The 21,403-nt window shown below is 39.4% G+C and overlaps 1 protein-coding gene across 1 annotated transcript in view; it reads right to left on the bottom strand.

The window, feature by feature from the left end:
* PEX7 (peroxisomal biogenesis factor 7) overlaps positions 1–21,403 on the bottom strand; it is an 89,404-nt gene that overhangs the window by 44,661 nt on the left and 23,340 nt on the right. Inside the window, exons 6-7 of the mRNA XM_043457234.1 lie at positions 3,942–4,048; positions 2,223–2,336 (exon numbers count right to left, since the gene is read on the bottom strand). Coding sequence (XP_043313169.1) covers positions 2,223–2,336; positions 3,942–4,048 — 221 coding nt within the window. The remainder of the gene's footprint in view (positions 1–2,222; positions 2,337–3,941; positions 4,049–21,403) is intronic.

Genomic DNA, 21,403 nt, shown 5'->3' with positions numbered 1-21,403 from the left:
ATGTTTGTAGACTTTTGGATAGCAGCCATCCTGACTGGTGTGTAATGGTACCTCATTGTGGTTTTGATTTGCATTTCTCTAATAATGAGTGATGTTGAGCACTTTTTCATGTGTTTGTTAGCCATCTGTATGTCTTCTTTGGAGAAATGTCTGTTTAGTTCTTTGGCCCATTTATTTTTCTGGAATTGAGCTGCAGGAGTTGCTTGTATATTTCTGAGATTAATCCTTTGTCTGTTTCTTCATTTGCTATTATTTTCTCCCAATCTGAGGGCTGTCTTTTCACCTTACTTATAGTTTCCTTTGTAGTGCAAAAGCTTTTAAGTTTCATTAGGTCCCATTTGTTTAGTTTTGCTTTTATTTCCAATATTCTGGGAGGTGGGTCATAGAGGATCTTGCTGTGATTTATGTCGGAGAGTGTTTTGCCTATGTTCTCCTCTAGGAGTTTTATAGTTTCTGGTCTTACATTTAGATCTTTAATCCATTTTGAGTTTATTTTTGTGTATGGTGTTAGAAAGTGTTCTAGTTTCATTCTTTTGCAAGTGGTTGACCAGTTTTCCCAGCACCACTTGTTAAAGAGGTTGTCTTTTTTCCATTGTATATCCTTGCCTCCTTTGTCAAAGATAAGGTGTCCATAGGTTCGTGGATTTATCTCTGGGCTTTCTATTCTGTTCCATTGGTCTATATTTCTGTCTTTGTGCCAGTACCACACTGTCTTGATGACTGTGGCTTTGTAGTAGAGTCTGAAGTCAGGCAGGTTGATTCCTCCAGTTCCATTCTTCTTTCTCAAGATTACTTTGGCTATTCGAGGTTTTTTGTATTTCCATACAAATTGTGAAATTCTTTGGTCTAGTTCTGTGAAAAATACCGTCGGTAGCTTGATAGGGATTGCATTGAATCTATAGATTGCTTTGGGTAGAACAGCCATAAGTTTTTAAATAATTTTTATGTTATTTGTATATCACATCTAATGAAAATGGTATCAAGGTCAAAAACTGCAAATTTTAAAGACAAGTTATGTACAAGTATTAACATACATCTTTTAACTGGCTGCCCACTGTAATTTTATTTCTTCAGAATATTTCTTACCAGTACTTTAACGTTTATATACACATATATACTTACATTTGAATGTTCTTCACAGTTTGCAAAACACTTTCACTATTTTACCCTATTTCATTCTCAGAAGCACTATGAAATATATACAGAAAATATTTTTTAACTACCAAACCTTGTGTGCCATTTAAAAAAAAATCTGGGCACTGGGTCTCATATTTTGAGTTATAACCAGAAAAATTTTAAATGTTAACTGCAATTTAGAATTTCTAAAACAGGAATAACATAACTATCTTAATTAAAAGATCAAAAAGGTACTTATCTGTAATGTAAAAAACCAAAAGTGAAATTGGGAGATGTCCCTTAATAAGATGTTTTCCACAGTGACTTAGCAAAATTTACCTAAATAAAAGCTGGGAAGGACTTCCCTGGCGATTCAGTGGTTAAGACTCCACCTGCCAATGCAGGAGACATACGTGTGATCCCTGGTCTAGGAGGCTCCCACATGCAACGAAGCCCACGCACCACAACTACCAAGCTTGCACTCCAGAGCCCACGGGTCCAGAGAAGAGAGGCCGCCACATGGGACGTCCTGCCTGCCATACCTAGAGAATGCCCCCGCGGAGTAACACCCAACACACCAAAAAGAAAACTGGGAAACTAACGCTGGTCACTTTATAACCTGACAAGTTCAGGAGAAGCAGGAGAAAAAAATTCTCTCTACTATTTACAAAGTGGAAATTTTTCTATACTACAACTTTTGTGAACATTCATATATATAATCATGTTAGGGAAAAGAAAGAATTAACCACCTCTCTGTACAAGTTTCAACCAAATAAACTTTTCCACTGAATGAAAAATTATAAAGACTATAATACTAAAAGTAAATTACTATAGTTATAAAGTTTTAAAAGAAATAGTAGCATGGGGATGACAATGCGAAAAACATTTTTATTCACTCCTGAGTACCACCTGACTATATTGTTATAAGTCACTCAATAATCATTCCAGTATTTTACCTAATTTTAGCTTTCAATGTTTACTACCATTCACTGGGTAACAAAATGTTAAAAAAAAATCAATAACCCCATCCCTTAAACACCTTTTAAATGTACTTCATTGACTGTATCTTTTTGTTCTGTGTAGAAAAAGAAAAGATAAAAACTTACTTTCACTCTCCTAATAGCGTAAGTGTGACCAAGAAGTTCAAACACAGGTTGTCGTACATTCCTCAAGTCCCAGCCTCGCAAACTACAATCGACCGCCCCTGTCACCATCAAATTCTGAAAACAATTTAAAACAAGGTTAAGTGTGCCTCGTTACAATTAAGCAGTAGCCAAGCTTTCCTACTGGAAATAGTGTCTATTTTCTGGTACTTATTTAATCTGAACCCAGGAGTCACTCTTGAAAGTTACATAACATTATAGAAAGGGGTTAAAACATACAGCAAAAGCAAAACTTAGTATGACTTGAAAGAAAAGGAACTCAATATGCCTCAGGTATATGAAGGAACACAGCATACAAGAGAAAAAGGCTTAGTCTCAAACAACACTGTAGCTTCTCCATCTACTTTTAGCGATATTAATAAGAACACAAGTTATTAAAAATTACAAAAGACAAAAGAGCCCACCTGTCTCTTCAGCATCCTCTGAGGTTTCTACCAGGCATTAAAAGGCAAGAGACTGCTAATTCACATATATTTGAAAGGGCAAAGGTATAAATTAAATGTTGTTTACCTAATTCTAAATCAATCATTGCTCCTAACTCTCATGGACCATGGTCTTAATGTAATAGCTAACTCTATCTGAGAATTTATGCAAATAGTGGGTAGTCTCCTATCTAGAACCCTAGGTGAACCCAGAGTTCACGGCTGAAGAGGCCAAGAGCTGGGTCCACACTCAGCCGCATTCCACATAGACCAGGGCAGTTATCCATTGTCTGAACATTTTGGACTTTAATATAAGCTCATTTTAAAAAAGCTTCAATGATTGTTTTAAAAAAAATTTTAAAGAACTCTCAAGTGTGTATCAGCATCTTTTTTAGAATTCCCAGAAGTATAACATACAGTCCACGATTTCATTCTCTTATTTGGAAAATTCATGGGTGAGATCTGAACTGCAGTCATCAGCACTGAAAATTTTATTAAAATCAAGTATTATTTTGAATATGTTCTATATCTTCTTTTAATTTATTTCTTTTTAATTAAAGAACTCAGCCAATACAATGTTCCCTTAATTTTCATTGACTAAAACTGGGAAAAAAACAAAGTATATGTTATACTTAACTGTAACAGTCAACAGACCACTTCAGATAGATAAATATATTTAAACGGCATATCAACACATATTTAATCCATTTCTATTTCTAATTCATATGCCCATATGGTTAGCTGAAGGTTGCAAAAGGTTGCAAATGGACACTGCTCTCTTCCAGAAACATGAAGCTTGGTTAGGCTTGTAAGGGAAAATGAAACAGAAAATTCCTAAAACCGATGAACTGTCAAATTAAAAATCAAGTTACAAATAGCTCAGCAGCCTCAATAGCAAAGTGCACAAAAAATGAAGGCAAAAGATGAAACAAATTGGCAGGGTTAAGAGCAATAAAGTAAAAAATTACATAGATTGTAAAGCAGTTTCCCAAACAAACAAGTAAGGCTGCACTATTGAACTTTTCAGAATTTCTGTTTCTTATTCAGCCTGTTTTATGTGCACTTAAATCCAATTAATGCTAATGCAGGTCACTCACAATCATCAATTAGAAATGAAAGGGACTGAATCTAACTTAATGGCCCGTAAACACTATCCAAGTCCACATAAACAAAGATAAAATCTAGAACATTTCAACGTTAGGAAGGGCTCAGTAGCTCAAGATAGAACCAGATAGGGTACCTCATTATATTTACACCAGTCACAGCTCAAAATTTCTGCCTGATGTGCTGGAACCACAATTCTGACTCCTGTTGTCTTCACGTCCCAAATTCTCAAAGTCTGATCGCCTGGTGAAAGAGGAAGACTTGATCACCCTTTATCACACCACTTGGATGCTTGATACCCATGATGACAAGTCGGGGAAAACACACCACTTCCATTATCAGGACACTGCCATCTGTATGTCATATACACATATACACTGTTTTATACTATGATAATATATAAGCACTAAAAGTGACAACTACAAAAAATAAGGCACCATATTAAGTTTTTAGATCTACTCAAAGCAGGACAATCTGAATCTCACATGGACACAAGCAGAGCAGTGACTGAGCACACACCCAGTGCATTTTTCTTCAGGAAAGGAAAAGGCTCTGAAAATCCTCGTTAGCAGCCTATACCAGCATATTCTACAGGAAGCAAAACGGTAACAGTTTTACTGTAAAATGTGTGCAAAGTCTACCACATCAGAATGGATAATTTCAAATCTTAGCTTTTACATTGATTACATTTTAAAGGGCCATCCAAAGGTATGGATTTCACCTTGAAAGAAACAAGTGGAGAAAATGTAAGGACTGTACTCTGAATTACTACAAAGATGATTTATACCACCTAGCTGCGCAGAGTCAACCCTGATTAACTGTTCTAGATGTCAACCCTGATTAAATGTTCTAGATATGAGGAAACAACGAAATGACCAGGTGAAAAATTCTGACTACATGTATATCTCCATCAAAAGTAAATTACAAACAATAACCGATCATCTGAGAAAGCCAGTTCAGGTTAATGTAAAAAAAATAACGGTGTGATGGCAGTCATGGTCTTGATTCCATTTAGTAGTTGTGTGACCCTGCGCAAGCTGTATAATGTCTCTGAGACTAGTTCCTCAGGATGCCTGGATGGAGGATGGTAGAAAAACATTTCATGTAATAAAGTTTCTGTAAAGCGTTAGAATGGTCTCTAGCATATAGCAGATATGCTGCTGCTACTGCTGCTAAGTCACTTTAGTCATGTCCGACTCTGTGAGACCCCATCCCTGGGATTCTCCAGGCAAGAACACTGGAGTGGGTTGCCATTTCCTTCTCCAATGCATAAGCGTGAAAAGTGAAAGGGAAGTCGCTCAGTCGTGTCCGACTCTTCGCGACCCCATGGACTGCAGCCTACCAGGCTCCTCCGTCCATGGGATTTTCCAGGCAAGAGTACCGGAGTGGGGTGCCATTGCCTTCTCCGAGCAGATATGCTAATAGGTGGTATATAAAAACATTAAATTTTAAACATTTCCTTTAGCTACCTATATATAATTTCCTATCATCCCAATTCAAAATTATTTGTCATTTAACTAAGTTCAATAATTTCAGACAATTTTTTTCTGATTTCTTTTCAAGTTAAGAAAGATAAGAATTAAACTGCTTGTGGTAATGAAATGTAGAGTTTAAGAATAGGGGCTTTGGAGCTTCAGAGCTTAGCTCTAGTCCAGCTCAATCATTTCGTAGCTGTTGACCTTCAGTCAAGATACTTAATGTCTTGGACGCTCACTTTCCTTACCTATGATAACATATCTGCCTCATACAGACCCACAGATACAGGGAACAAATCAGTGGTCACCAGCTTGGTGAGAGAAGGACAGGAGGACAATACAGGGGTAGGAGATTAAGAAGTATAAACTATCATGTATAAAATTAGATACAAAGATATATTGTACAACAAAGGGAATATAGCTAATATTTTATAATAACTATAAATGGTGTATAACCTTTAAAAATTGTGAATCACTATTTTGTACACCTGCAACTTCATAACTTTGTAAACCAACTATACTTCAAAAGACACAAAAACACATCTGCCTTACAAAGCTGCCCCTGGCACAGCTAGACTGGCCAAAAGGAGATATTTGGGATTTTTCTGAACTATAATTGAAAAAATAATGCTAGTCCCCCTCACACAGGAGAATTTAGAGGATATAAAACTGAGGAATTGTTGGTGGCCATGTGCTTCACTGTATGGAGAACATTGACCTGCACACTCAAGTCACCCAGCAGAGAAAAGTCCAAATTAGACAATGTGTCCTGAGGTTGTTTAAGCATCCGTTCCTCTTCTGGCGTTGCTTTTTAATAAATTCTACAAAGACCTACTGTTGCTCAAGTTCTACTATTACCACCTGCAGGCAGAGGTGATTCCTTATCATCATGGCAGCAGCGAATGGAATTCACCTGAAGCTTCAGACTCTCAAAGCCTAGTGCCAGAGAAAAAGATGAAATTCAGCACAGGGCTTCCAGTAAAATCATAGGAAATGTTTAAATGATGTACACCAGATTTCAAAAATTTATATGTTATATCAAGTCTGATATAACATATAACACGGGTCATGGTGGAGATTTCTGACAAAATGTGGTCCACTAGAGAAGGCAATGGCAAACCACTTCAGTATTCCTGCCTTGAGAACCCCATGAACAGCAGGAAATGGCAAAAAGACAGGACAATGAAAGATTAACTCTCCAGGTTGGTGGATGCCCAATATGCTACTGGAGATCAATGGAGAAATAACTCCAGAAAGAATGAAGAGATGGAGCCAAAGCAAAAACAAGACCCAGTTGTGGATGTGACTAGTGATAGAAGGAAGGTCCGATGCTGTAAAGAGCAATATTGCATAGGAACCTGGAACGTTAGGTCCATGAATCAAGGCAAATTCCGTTCAGTTCAGTTCAGTTGCTCAGTCATGTCTGACTCTTTGTGACCCCACGAATCGCAGCACGCCAGGCCTCCCTGTCCATCACCAGCTCCCAGAGTTTACTCAAACTCATGCCCATTGGGTCGGTGATACCATCCAGCCATCTCACCCTCTGTCGTCCCCTTCTCCTCCTGCCCCCAATCCCTCCCAGCATCAGGGTCTTTTCCAATGAGTCAACTCTTCGCATCAGGTGGCCAAAGTACTGGAGTTTCAGCTTCAGCATCAGTCCGTCCAATGAACACCCAGGACTGATCTCCTTTAGGGTGGACTGGTTGGATCTCCTTGCAGTCCAAGGGACTCTCAAGAGTCTTCTCTAACACCACAGTTCAAAAGCATCAATTTTTCGGCGCTCAGCTTTCTTCACAGTCCAACTCTCACATCCATAAATGACCACTGGAAAAATCATAGCCTTGACCAGATGGACCTTTGTTGGCAAAGTAATGTCTCTGCTTTTTAATATGCTATCTAGGTTGATCATAACTTTCCTTCCAAGGAGTCAAGGCAAATTAGAAGTGATCAAACAGGAGACGGCAAGAGTGAACATCAACATTTTAGGAATCAGTGAACTAAAATGGACTAGAATGGGTGAATTTAACCCAGATGACCATTATATCTACTACTGTAGTCAAGAATCCCTTAGAAGAAATGGAGCAGGCATTGTAGTCAACAAAAGGGTCCAAAATGCAGTGCTTGGATGCAGTCTCAAAAACAACAGAATGACCTCTATTCATTTCCAAGGTAAACCATTCAACATCACAGTAATCCAAGTCTATGCCCCGACCAGTAATGCTAAAGAAGCTGAAGTTGAACAGTTTTATGAAGACCTACAAGACCTTCTAGAATTAACACCCAAAAAAGATGTCATTTTCATTATAGGAGACTGGAATGCAAAAGCAGAAAGTCAAGAAACACCTGAAGTAACAGGCAAACCTGGCCTTGGAGTACAGAATGAAGCAGGGCAAAGGCTAATAGAGTTCTGCCAAGAGAATAAACTGGTCATAGCAAACACCCTCTTCCAACAACACAAGAGAAGACTCTACACATGGACATCACCAGATGGTCAACACCAAAGTCAGATTGATCATATTCTTTGAAGTCAAAGATGGAAAGGTTCTATACAGTCAGCAAAAACAAGGCCAGGAGCTGAATGTGGTTCAGATCATGAACTTTTTGCCAAAATCAGACTTAAATTTAAGAAAGTAGGGAAAACCACTAGACCATTCAGTATGACCTAAATCAAATCTCTAACATTTATACAGTGGAAGTGACAAATAGATTTAAGGGACTAGATCTGTTAGACAGAGTGCCTGATGAAAACAGAGGTTCATGACATTGTATAGGAGACAGGGAGCAAGACCATCCCCAAGAAAAAGAAACGCAAAAAGGCAAAATGGTTGTCTGAGGAGGCCTTACAAATAGCTATGAAAGGAAGAGAAATGAAAGGCAAAGGAGAAAAGGAAAGATATACCCATTTGAATGCAGAGTTCCAAAGAATAGCAAGGAGAGATAAGAAAGCCTTCCTCAGTGATTAGTGCAAAGAAATAGAGGAAAATAACAGAATGGGAAAGACTAGAGCTCTCTTCAAGAAAATTAGAGATACCAAGGGAGCATTTCATGCAAAGATGGGCTCAATAAAGGACAGAAATGGTATGGACCTAACAGAAGCAGAAGATATTAAGAAGAGGTGGCAAGAACACACAGAAGACAAGGATGTGTATTTATTATCACCCTGCTTATTTAACTTATATTCAGAGTACATCATGAGAAACGCTGGGCTGGACAAAGCACATATTGGAATCAAGATTGCCGGAAGAAATATCAATAACCTCAGATATGCAGATGACACCACCTTTATAGCAGAAAGTGAAGAACTAAAGAGCCTCTTGATAAAAGTGAAAGAGGAGAGTGAAAAAGTTGGGTTAAAGCTCAACATTCATAAAACTAAGATCATGGCATCCAGTCCCATCACTTCGTGGCAAATAGATGGAGACACAGTGGAAACAATGGGAGACTTTATTTTGGGGGGCTCCAAAATCACTGCAGATGGTGGCTGCAGCCATGAAATAAAAAGATGCTTACTCCTTGGAAGGAAAGTTATGATCAACCTAGATAGCATATTAAAAAGGAGAGACATTACTTTGCCAACAAAGGTCCATCTAGTCAAGGCTATGGTTTCTCCAGTAGTCATGTATGGATGTGAGAGTTGGACTTTAAAGAAAGCTGAGTGCCAAAGAATTGATGCTTTTGAACTGTGGTGTTGGAGAAGACTCTTGAGAGTCCCTTGAACTGCAAGGAGATCCAACCAGTCCATCCTAAAGGAAATCAGGTCCTAAATGTTCATTGGAAGGACTGATGCTGAAGCTGACGCTCCAGTACTTTGGCCACCTAATGTGAAGAGCTGACTCATTTGAAAAGACCCTGATGCTGGGAAAGACTGAAGGCAAGAGAAGAAGGGGACGACAGAAGATGAGATGGTTGGATGGCATCACCGACTCAATGGACATGCTACTGCTGCTAAGTCGTTTCAGCCGTGTCCAACTCTGTGCGACCCCAAAGATGGCAGCCCACCAGGCTCCCCCGTCCCTGGGATTCTCCAGGCAAGAACACTGGAGCAGGTTGCCATTTCCTTCTCCAATGCATGAAAGTGAAAAGTGAAAGTGAAGTCGCTGAGTCGTGTCCGAGTTGGTGATGAACAAGGAGGCCTGGGATGCTGCAGTCCATGCGGTCGCCAAGAGTCGGACACGACTGAGCGACTGAACTGAACTGAACTGATCAGGTCTGAGTGGCTCCCTTCGTGGCTCAGATGGTAAAGAATGCACCTGCAGTGCAGAAGGTGTAGGGGACACAGGTTCAATTCCTGTTTCAGGAAGATCCCCTGGAGTAGGCATGGCAACCCACTCCAGTATTCTTGCCTGGAGAATCCCATGGACACAGGAGCCTGGCAGGTTACAGTCCATGATGTTGCGAAGAGTCAGACAAGACTGAGTTACTAACACTTCATTAGGTCTGAAACCATAAAGTCTGCTATATAACCATGACTAAAGCATTGTTTAAAGTTCAGTGAGCTCATGTTCATCCTAATAATTACATTCTGTGGGTGTATGTGATGCTGTACAGTATCAAAACATTACAATAAACATGGACTAGGAGGTTAAGAACTAGTAATTTCAGCAACAATATGGATGAATTTCACATAACATAATGCTAAGCAAAAGAAACCAAGACAACATAAAAACAGGAAACATTAATCGATGCTATTAGGAGCCAGTTCAGAGATCACCCTCGAATGGACAGGGGTGGGTAATGACTGGAAGAATGTAAGAGGGGCCTCTGAGAACATTCTGTTTCTTGATCAGGGTCCTGAGAACCCAGGTCTCTGGAGTCTCCTGCACGGGCAGGCAGATTCTTTACCACTAGTGGCACCTGGGAAGCCCCAGGACACAGGTGTGTTCATTGTGAAAATTCATCATGCTATAATTAGGCACTGTTCTGTGTGTATATTACATACTGCAACAAAAGATGAAACAAATAACAACCACAAAGGCTGGGTGGATGCCTATATCAAATTTCTCTGGGACAATATTCTGGCTCTTCACCAGCATAGTCAGGCAAAGTTTTTTTTTTTTTAAAGACCATGGTTTAGGTTGCCCCCTCTGGCAGTTAACTTACAGAGCACAAAGAAAGAGCAGCACTCTGAGGGAGCTGAGAATCCCACCTCTGCTGCACACCTTCCTCCTCCTCACTTTGTCTGCCAGGCAGGAGAGAGGCCTTCTGGCCAACTGGTACCATGACTCATTCAACTCTTTTAGCCACCAGGACATCTATATTCATATTGCTTTTTTAATTGCATTTTCCAGACAACTGGCCTTTCATTGTCAGCCAGACGTTTACCAGGGCCCTGGGGCAGTGCCATAGACCCACCTGAATTACCAGCTTCTCTTATCAGTTGCAGACTCGCCACTGGCAACAGAACCAGTGAATTTAAGTGCATATATGGCACAGGAAGTGCTGGCTACTACCATGTGTAATTCAAGCTGCGGCATTAAGCAGCAGCTGGGCAAGGAGAAAGAGTGTCAACGGGGAATCTGAAGCCAGGAAGTGAAATGAACAGCAAAAGATTCATATTGGGCCCAAATAATTTAATTTATTAGAAATGCCAGATGCCTATCAGATGACTTTTTTCTTAGAGTAGAATGATGTTTTTTTCAAACTACTGGACTCCACACATTCAGGCATGGCTATGATTTATGCAATTATATGGAGTCAGTAATAGCAGTAATTTAGTTTTCTTGGTTCAAAAGAAAGTTTACTTCATATTAATCCTCCTCAAAGAGCTCAAATATTCTTCCCTTCCATCTCATATAATTTGGAAATGTGAATTATGTAAGAATAAAACTTTAACGAACTAAACAAAACCAATGCCATTAGAGAACTCTGCTAAGGAAGATCTACATCTTAAAGTACGCCTTCCTTTTGGTTTGTCTTAACTTAGCTAATGATAAATTTAGTATTACAACTTTGAAAGTGATCAAATTCTTGGAAAAACTTAAATATTATATTCTCATGAAAGTGAAAGTGTTAGTTGCTCAGTCGTGTCCAATACCTTGCAAACCCACGGACTGTAGCCCGCCAGGCTCTTCTTCAGGCAAGAATACTGGAGTGGGTAGCCATTCCTTTCTCTGGGGGATCTTCCCGACCCAGGGAATGAATTCAGATCTCCTGCACTGCAGGGGGATTCTTTGCTATCTGAGCCACCAGGGAAGCCCATATTATTATATACTACCTTAAAATATAAATGTTATAAGCAGTTGAATGATATAATTAGCTATATGTGTTCCACAGGATTAGACATAAAGCTACACCTTGACTGCCAATTATATAAGCTGCTTATCATGTTTAATATTTGTGAAGACAAATATTTTACAACTTTGTGTTCCTCAACCATGAATTTTGCAGTTGAGATGATTTTTATGCAAATATTATAGTATGTTTCATAGCAAAGTCTTGTCTGTAAGCAAGAAAACAAAGAGAATTAATAGATAAAAGACTATAATATATCTCAAACTATAACTGACAAAACTCAGGAAAAAAACCAAGTTCTCAATCTTAGGAAACTGCTTCTTCTTTGAATTCAGCACTGAAACCATTTTATAGTTTTTAAGAGATAGTATATTTCTATTAAAAATAAACACGAAATTTCCATCACACCAACAGAAATAAGCTATTCTTTAGACATCTTAAACAGAGCAACATCACAGACTAGCATAGTGTTTCCCAAATCAGGCTCATCACTAGACTTGGCTAGGGTGATTAAAAAATATACCTCTCAGAGGCATCTGATTCAGCAGGACTAAGATGAAGGCTAGAATTCTGTTGTTTTTTAAGCTTCCTCTTCCCTGGTGGCTCAGGGGTAAAGAATCCACCTGCCAATGCAGGAGACACGGGTTTGATCCCTGGGTCAGGAAGACCCCGTGGAGACAGAAATGGCAGCCCACTCCAGTATTCTCGTTGGGAAAACCCCATGGACAGAGGAGTCTGGTGGGCTACAGTCCATGGGGGTCGCAAAAAAGCCAAACTCGACTTAGCAACTAAACCACAGCAACAGACTGCGATGGTGGGCCAGGTTTCAGGATCACTGGACAGGTATGTGATTATACAAGCATACATTTCAGGTTCTACCTGGAGCAAGTTACCCTCACCTTGGTTCCCAGAGTTTTAGTTCCCAGGTAAGCACTGACTCTATCCTTGCAGCACATAACACATGCAAGGACCATTCAAATCCTCCTCCGACATGGCCTGTGCTCTCCACATTCATCGCTTTACTCCCACTTCTCATCTCCTCATCTACTTGTTCACAAGGTAGCAGCTGAAGCGCTATTTCCTTAGGGAAGCCGCTCTGACCAGCCAATTCTGACAAGCTCAGGAACCGACCACTCAGGCTCCAGAATCCTTTGCTGTGTTCCCACGGAATCCTGAGCACACACATGTGAATGACAGGAGGCACCACCCAGAAAGGCCTTACTCTGTGCCAGGCACTGTCCTAAGCCGTTAAGCTTGTATCTGAATTAATTCACTTAATCCTCATCAAAACTCCACAACACGGGTTATTATTATCACTCTTATTTTTTAAATGAGGAACGAAGAGACAGAGGTTAAGGAGTGTGACTGAAGCCATGTAGGAGCAGTGGAAGGAGAATCTGATCACAGGAAGTCCAGCTCCAGAGTCCATGTCCCTAACCACAGTGCTGTGACCTCTTTTTCAGAGAACTTCACGCTCCTCATCCTTGCTGCCCCTAGGCTTTTTTCCTCAGCATCTCTCTTCCCCACTGGACTACATGCTCAATGTAACTTCAGTGCCCAGACAACAGCAGATCTGTTGCTAATTTAGTGATGCAGATCACTTAAGAGCTGAATGATTCACCAACAATATCCCTTTCAACAATCAAAATTAATCTTAAATATATTTTAAAAATTTTGATAATATGTTTATTTCCATAGCTTATATAATAGTAATCAAAAAACTGTAGTGTTTGCTTGTGTAAGGCACTCAGCTATGTTGAAGAAGACACATGCCCTATAGGAAATATATGAAAACAATTCAAGCAAAGAAAATATGCAAAGAAGTGCACTGTACACAACTTGGGAAGCAAATTTGTTGTCTCTCTTGAAATGGCAAAGGCACAGTGAGAGTTTTAGAGCTTACCCCAGCTTTTACTATGCCACAAACCCTCCTTTTGTAGAGTGGAGGTAAGCTTTACATCTTTTCAACTTTATTAAGTAAGCTAATGTTGGAAAATTATCATGAAGAAATATTTCAGGAAAATGTCAAATGCTTGATAAATAAACCTTCCAAGGAGTTTCCAAAATCAGAAAAGCTGGCAGAAAATGGCTTTACTAATTTCAATGTTTTTTAAAGGTACATAGGTTATGGCTCACAGGTCCAGTACTAGGCTTTGATCAAATCCCTTCTGATTTATTCTAAGCCTTGGATGTGGAGATAGCTTAGTTAATACTGGCCCCCTACAATGTATACATCTGATAGTGACAAGACCATGAACTGATACAGTTGATTTAAGTGTCAAGCAGAATTGCATATATATGAGCCCTTTATTTGGGCTGAGTCACACACACAACTCTTTGTATTACACTGGCCTTTTGTGTAGTGTGGATACAGAATACTGACTCTGGATATTATATATAGAATACTCCGTGTGTAACACTGAATAGCAGAAAAAGATGAACTGTGTGTAGACAGTGAGCAGTATAATCATAAAACTTGACTATCCATACTTTGTAAACAGATAGTTTATAAAAACAGTCTTTTATCAACAGAATATCCACTTGCTTTAATAGGAAAAAAGACTGTCTGCTTAAGACATTACCTTCCTTTGCTGTATTAGAAATTAATGTAAACAGTGGTCATCCAGTCAGGACATCTTTGGTTGAACGTAAAAGAAATTCTGACCCAAACTGCCTTATGGAAAAAAATAATTTATTTACTAACATGGTTGAATTAAATAACATGTACCGAATTACACCTGGCTATATCAAGCAAAAAACTAACAGTTTTGACTATCAAAAAGTTTTGACATTAACAGAGTAAAAATTAAAATATAATAAATAGTTTGAAAGACAGAAAAAAATGGGGAAATATTTATAACAGATATAAGATACACAGTACTAATTCCTATATAAAAAGAGCTCATACATCAACACAGAAAAACAACAACGAGCAGCTCTCAGTAGAAACACGGGCCGAAGACATGGACAAGTGACTCAGAGAAGAACAACTATGGCAGCCAAGTGACATACAAAAAGTATTCACTCTCCCCAGTAATCAAATACGCGAATCAAAACAACAATCAGGTATCATCTTCATTCATCAGATTGGCAAACATTTAAAAGATTGAGGGGACATACCATTTCCAGGTCCAAATCTTAAAATAATTGTTACCTTGACAATATTAGAATTCTTATTATCAGAATAAATTGACATCACTTACACCAAGAAGGCTGTCGTTATTGGTTTGTCTAATCTATAACATGTTGCTGCCCTGAAATAAACATTTGAAAATACAGTTTTCAACAACCAAAGTTCTGTAGCTATGAGCATGTAAAACCTAACATCACTAAGCAAATTCAGCCTTTAAAGATACCTTCCCTATTAATAATTCAAATCTTTTGAACATACATTTTGGAATGGGCATAGACTTTTTATGGAGGAATACAAGAAAATGCTATAACCGCAGTTCTGTAGGAGAGGGGGAATGAGCACTTACTTTTTATTTGGCATTCTGTGTTGTCTGAATTTCTTTACTATGTATATGCTCAAATAAGAAATTTTCAGGGATACCATTTCTGTTTTCTCTTCATAAATTTACTTTTTGATAGTTATACAAGAAACAAGGAGTGCTGATATTATCTTGTCAATCACCACAAACATTTATGATTAATTAACACATGTTACACATTATTGTAACTGCTACTCAGACCTAGCAACCTTATTCTGATAAACCAAAGATACAGCTATCTAAGCCAAAGCAGCTCAGTAACTAATAAACGAAGCTAGACTGGTTTCCAACTTGGAAAGATTCATAACTGGTTATGATCTACCTAAGACAGACCGTTAATAAAGAATTAATCATTAATTAAACCATATTTGTTCATTAATAGTTGTGCTTGTCAAATTTACATTATGAAAAGTCATGGTGTGACAGATATATTACTAAGAATTAATATTCTATTCTAAACCACATGAATATAACTCTGACTTCCAACGTACTGTTTCCCCACTGGAAATGACTCTTCCTTCTAACCAGGGACAGAAAGGAAAATTGTTCTTGCTGTGTCAAGCCTCTTCTCCCCATCACCCTCTGGGAGGACCCTGCCACTGAACTTGTTCGTGTAAAGCCAGGACCACAGAAGTATGACAGGCTAGGCTGGTGGGAAAAAAAGGTAAAAGAATGAAAGTACAAGAGCTGTGAGGGCAGGGCTGCAGGGTATGAGAGAGGCGCAAATAGCCAGGGGAGAGGTGCCCTAGAGCGGCCAGGGGCGAGTGAAGAGGAGGACAGCTATTTCAGTGACCATTTGGCAGGTGGCCCATGTTGTTTTAAATGGACTGCAGACAAGCTGTGTGATGTTTCTCTTACAAATTATGTATGTTATATTGTTCAGATTATACGTGATTTATGAATCGGCCTAAAGAACCAAATTTGTAAACCCTCATGCAAACAATACAAAGTCTAATTTTTAAACTTCTATAAAATGACTTCTATCCATAAAAAAAGAGATATATAAATGTATGTATCTACTTAATCTTAGAATTGAAGATATAAATTAAAAGCAAACAGGAAAAATGATCATACCAAATACAGTCTTGCTATGGCTTAGTGGCAATGAATGAAAGAGAATATCCCTAAAAGGGGGGTAAATATCAAACAAAGGAGGTTAACTATGTGCGGGACATTTTGTGTGTTTCCTTATTTCATCCTGAGAACAACTCCACAAGTCAGACATTCTTAGCCCCATTTTACTGATGAGAAAAGTCATCACTTCACCCTGAGGTCCCACAATCGACCACTGATTCAGAGTTTCCAAATTCAGTCAAGTCTGATGTCAGAGTCCTCACTCTGTCCCTTACCTCTCACCTCACCAAAAGAGTACGTGTTAAGGCAAAAGGCTGGAAGCAGGCTTGGCTAATTCCTGTTCAGAGACTGAGAAAGAATGAAATAGTCTGAAGAGTTCAAGTAGGAATGCTTTCTTCTCTAAACCTAAGGTACACAGCGCCACCTTCTGGGGAAAGTGAGGCCACCATTCACCACAAACAAGGTTTTTGGTAAATATCATTTACCTGAGGATGAAGCAAAGCAGCCAGGGATGTGGGGAGACCAGATGGTGCTATAAATGACACTTTCATGGCCTCTAAAAGTGCACAGAGACTTTCCAACAGTTGGATCCCACTACAAATAAAGGAACAGATCAATTACTTAACAGAAGTAAATTAAAATGTATGCTTTATATATACTATATACGTCATATATATATTAATATGTATATACACATACAATATACACATATATCTCAAGGATTTATGTAAAGTATATTTTTATATAAAGCAATATAGTATTTAAGAGGCCAAAATAATCAAAGCTGAGCTAATTATTAATTTATAGCTCAAAGATTAGAAATTTTTAAACTCTAATAAATGCTTTAGTATAATGTTTTTTGAAAAGAAAATTAGCTGTCTAACTGAAAAGCAAGAGAAGTATGTTCTAGAAAATAAAAAACTTCAGCGGACACTCTGGGGAAGGGAATATTTGGTTTTAGATACAGTAATGCTGACATACCAGTTTGACAGTTTGATCCCATGAGCCAGACACCACAAGCTGTTCACCTCTGGTTTGGCTCCAATCAACACTGTACACCTAAAACATTTAAAAGTGTCATTTATAAAGCGAAAGAGCTGGGGCGGGGGAGACACATGTATGCGTGTGGCCGATTCATGTTGATGTATGGCAGAAACCATCACAGTATTGTAATTATCCTCCAATTAAAATAAATAAATTAATTCAATAAAAAAAAGGGAAAGAGCATCAAGTTCAACATTACATTTTATCTGTTTATAGGAGAATAGTCAGTTAGAACAACTAATTCACTTGGTTAAAAGATCAAAGTTCTACAAATCTCCACATGGTGTCAGAGAAAGGTCATTGTGTCCATTCCCCTAGACCTACCCCTAACAGATAAAACTCCATTCTACAGAGATGAGAATCCTACAGAGTATTTCCAAGACCTTCTTCACTAAAACAAATTATACATATGTTTAAACCTCCCAATAAATCACTGTCTGCAGCACCCTGAAGAAACATCAGAGAAGATTAGAAAGTCAGTCATCTAAAAACACTTGCCAGGTCAATGTTTATCAGAAAGTATTCAATTAATATCCCTTTTTTAGTCTTTCTTCATAAAAGCATATAGGAATGAGGTTTTCCTTTCAGATTTCTTGGTAAACAGCTTCAGTTATCTAATGCTGCTCTCAGTAAACCACTTCAAGTGAATTATTTGAAAACTTATGGAAACAGTTCTAATCCTGTTATCAGATACAACAGGTCATATACAGATCACTACTGGAAGCTAAGTTCAACTAAATTATGTGCATAATTAAACTTCACAAAAGCAATCCTGCCCCAGACGCAAGAATATGCCATGAAGTGTGAATAGCCAGCAAGTTTATTTTGAATCTAAAAACTCTAACATATTTATGCAGGCAGTATGACTGTCTGGAGTTTGTGGCGGCTAAAGTACGGGTCACCTGTTCTCTGCTGCCTAATGCTATGCCTAGCCATATTGGAACCTGAGTTTAAAACCAAAAAAATTAGTAACACTGATTCTGCCTTTACTTAAAACTTTGATATTTTGCTCATTGTAGATTTACGTTAATTTTGATTTAAAAAATACTGCATTAAGAGATTGTTTAGGGCTTCCCAGGTGGCGCTTATGGTAAAGAACACGCCTGCCCACACAGGAGATGTAAGAGACTCAAGGCACACAGGTTCAATCCCTGGGTCAGAAAGACCCACTGGAGGAGGCAACCCACTCCAGCATTCTTGCCTGGAAAACCCCATGGACAGAGGAGCCTGACTGGCTCTAGTCTATGGGGTCACAAAGAGTCTGACACCAACAGAAGCAAACTAGCATGAACACAGAGAGTATTTATCTTGACTCCTGAGCTTTTTGTGTGCAGTCCCTCAATCCTGTCGGACTCTCTGCGACCCTATGGACTGTAGCCTGCCAGGTTCCTCTGTCTGTGGAATTTTCCAGGCAAAAATACTGGAGTGGGTTGCCATCTCCTCCTCCAGGAGATCTTTCTGACCAGGGATCAAACACGTGTCTCTGTGTCTCCCTTACTGGCAGGCAAGTTCTTTAGCATTAGTGCCACTTGGGAAGTTTTTTGGGGTGGCTCAGACAGTAAAGTGTCTGCCTACAATGCGGGAGACCTGGGTTCAACCCCTGGGTCAGGAAGATCTCCCGGAGAAGGAAATGGCAACCCACTCCAGTATTCTTGCCTGGAAAATCCCATGGACTGAGGAGCCTGGTAGGCTACAGTCCATGGGGTCGCAAAGAGTCAGACACGACTGAGCAACTTCAATTTCACTTCACTTGAATTATATACCCAAGGTAAGCACTTCACCACTCTAGTTCTGGCCCAGCTGCAGCCTGTATTCTTACAAAAGAGAGAAGAGCAGTTGGAACAGTAAAGAAATCACAACCCAGCAACAGAGTAGCTCATAAACTACACAGCGGGGCCAGCAAAACCCAAAGAGGTGCTGCAGTCATCTGTCACTTACAGATGGAAAAAGACAAGCTTGGAGGCAATCAGAGAAGATCTTGAGACCTAAAGAGTCTGTGCTCATTGCAATATAATGATTTAAAAAACCAAATTTATCTCCACAACCTGCATCGTTGCTAAGTAATTATAAAGAGCTACTGCTAACGTCATTAGCTCAGACTCCTCTGCCCCTACACATCTCCAATGTGACAGAGGACTTGAAACCTTATGACTTCTCATTTTTAAAACTTCAAGAGCTCAGAGAAAATCCAGCCCCAATGATAACAAAAGATAGGACATAGGAAAACTATGCTGCTGCCAGCTCTTCTATGTGACACAGGACAAAGTGACCAGCATCAAGGTCTAGGACAACAAGACCGAGCACAGAACGTTCACACGCGGTGAGGTTTAAAATGGGATAAAAAACAAGGAGATAGAGGTGACTCAATCAATAAATACTTTTTGTTTGCTTTACTGTTTAAAATACTAGGACATGGAAATGTAACAGTGTAAGCCAGGATACTGTGTTTAAAACACAAAAACTGTAGACCAAGAATACAAAAGCTGGTGGGATGGAAAATTCAGCTTGATGCCCAGAAGAGAAGAATCTTAGCGAGGCCCTGAAGGCTGGCTAAAATGTCAATAGCAGAAGGCAGAGGTGAAAACAGTGACTAAAAACTCCCTCAAAGACATAAATGGGGGCATAAAGCTCCCTCGGGATGGGGACTAGTGAACGCTGCAAGATAACACCAAAGTTTTGTGCCTGGGGACTGTCAGCGATGGTGGCATTAACAACACTGGACAACTGGAGGAAGAGTGATAATGTGTAATTTTAGACATGGTGAGTTTGAGGTGACAGCCTGATAGTCAAGTGGAAATGTCTAGGAAGGACAGGGTTTGGGCATTAACCTCAAGCCCTGAAAAAAATTTACAGCAAGAGAGATGTTTGGGAGCCAGCCAAAAAGGAATGACTGGATTCCATTATCCCAATCTCAAGTCAAATCTATTCAATAAATGTTTACTATGAACAAGGGACGAAGAGTATAGTGTTAGGCAAGACAGATAAAAGTACCAGCCTTCATGGATCTTATACTTTAGCAAGGGAAGATGTGCTATAAGTATATAATTTCAGGTTTGTGATTAAAAAAAAAAAACTGTTCAGAAAAATGATGCAGAGTAAGAAGACTAGAAAATAATAACAAGGGTGAGGAGGGGGCAGGTCACTGCTGGTGGTCAGTGACGATGTCTCTGAACAGAGACCTGAGTGCAGTAAGTCTAGAGAACCCTGCAGATTTGAGAGGAAAGGTTTCCAAAGCAAAGAGCAAGCCTGAAGTAGGAAACAAGCTCATCACACCTTAAGACCAGCAAGGTCAAACAGTTCAGAGGGACGAGGCTCCAACGGGCCATGAGTTTGTATATAACTTCTCTGAAGAGGCTACAACCATCAACTGTAAGCAACCACCTACCCTATAGGACGCTTCTAACGGCTCCCTCCTCCACTCTTCTTCACCTCCAATCCATTACCCATTTGCTGTTGGTCAGTTGGGAAGTGGTATATGATTCTGTGACCCCATGGGCTGCAGCATACCAGGCTCCTCTGACCTCCACTATCTCCCAGCGTTTGCTCCAATTCATGTCCATTGAGTTGGTGATGCTATCTAACCATCTCATCCTCTGCTGCCACTTGGCTTCCACGTGGTTACTACATGGCTCCTACAACTTACTATCTTCACTCAACACTGAGATTCACTCATGCTGTTGCTTTTTAGCCAAAGGTTAAAATCATGCAAAACTATGCATGAATTAGGAGTGCAAGTATATGCATAAGACTAAAAGGAAAAATACAGAAGATATAAACAGAAATTTCAGGATAATGGTTGCTCTTGGGAAAAAAGGAGGATGAAGGACTGACTCAGAGAAAAGAACCTAGGGGAAGAAGAGAAGCAGCAACCAGGGGCTCCAATGGTACAGGTGATGTTTTATTTCTTAACCTAAATGATGAATATGTAAGTGCTCACTCTGTATTTTTACAACTCACATATATTTTATATGCACGAAATGTATCATAGGAAAAGTTTTAAATCTTCAGTATTCTTCCACTGATCTTAGCATAACAGCCAAAATGCTAACTGCTCCAGGCACACAGACTCAGCCCTACCCTTGCAAGCAAGCACTTTCTTTCGCCTTGAACCCTGTCCTCTGACATCTCCACCTGAATAGTTCATTCCTACTGTCTCCTCAGACTCAAGGATAGCCTCCCGGTCCCTTCCCCCAGACCAGATCCTCCCCTCTCATAGCACTCTGGACATTCCCAGCATGTATTACATTCCACATGAGATAACCTAGCAGCTCAAGCCTCTCTTT

Source organism: Cervus canadensis, chromosome 33 (assembly GCF_019320065.1).
Source record: "Cervus canadensis isolate Bull #8, Minnesota chromosome 33, ASM1932006v1, whole genome shotgun sequence".
NCBI lineage: Eukaryota > Metazoa > Chordata > Mammalia > Artiodactyla > Cervidae > Cervus > Cervus canadensis.
Note: the sequence above shows the minus strand (reverse complement) of the source record. Positions and strands in the feature narration are given on the sequence as shown.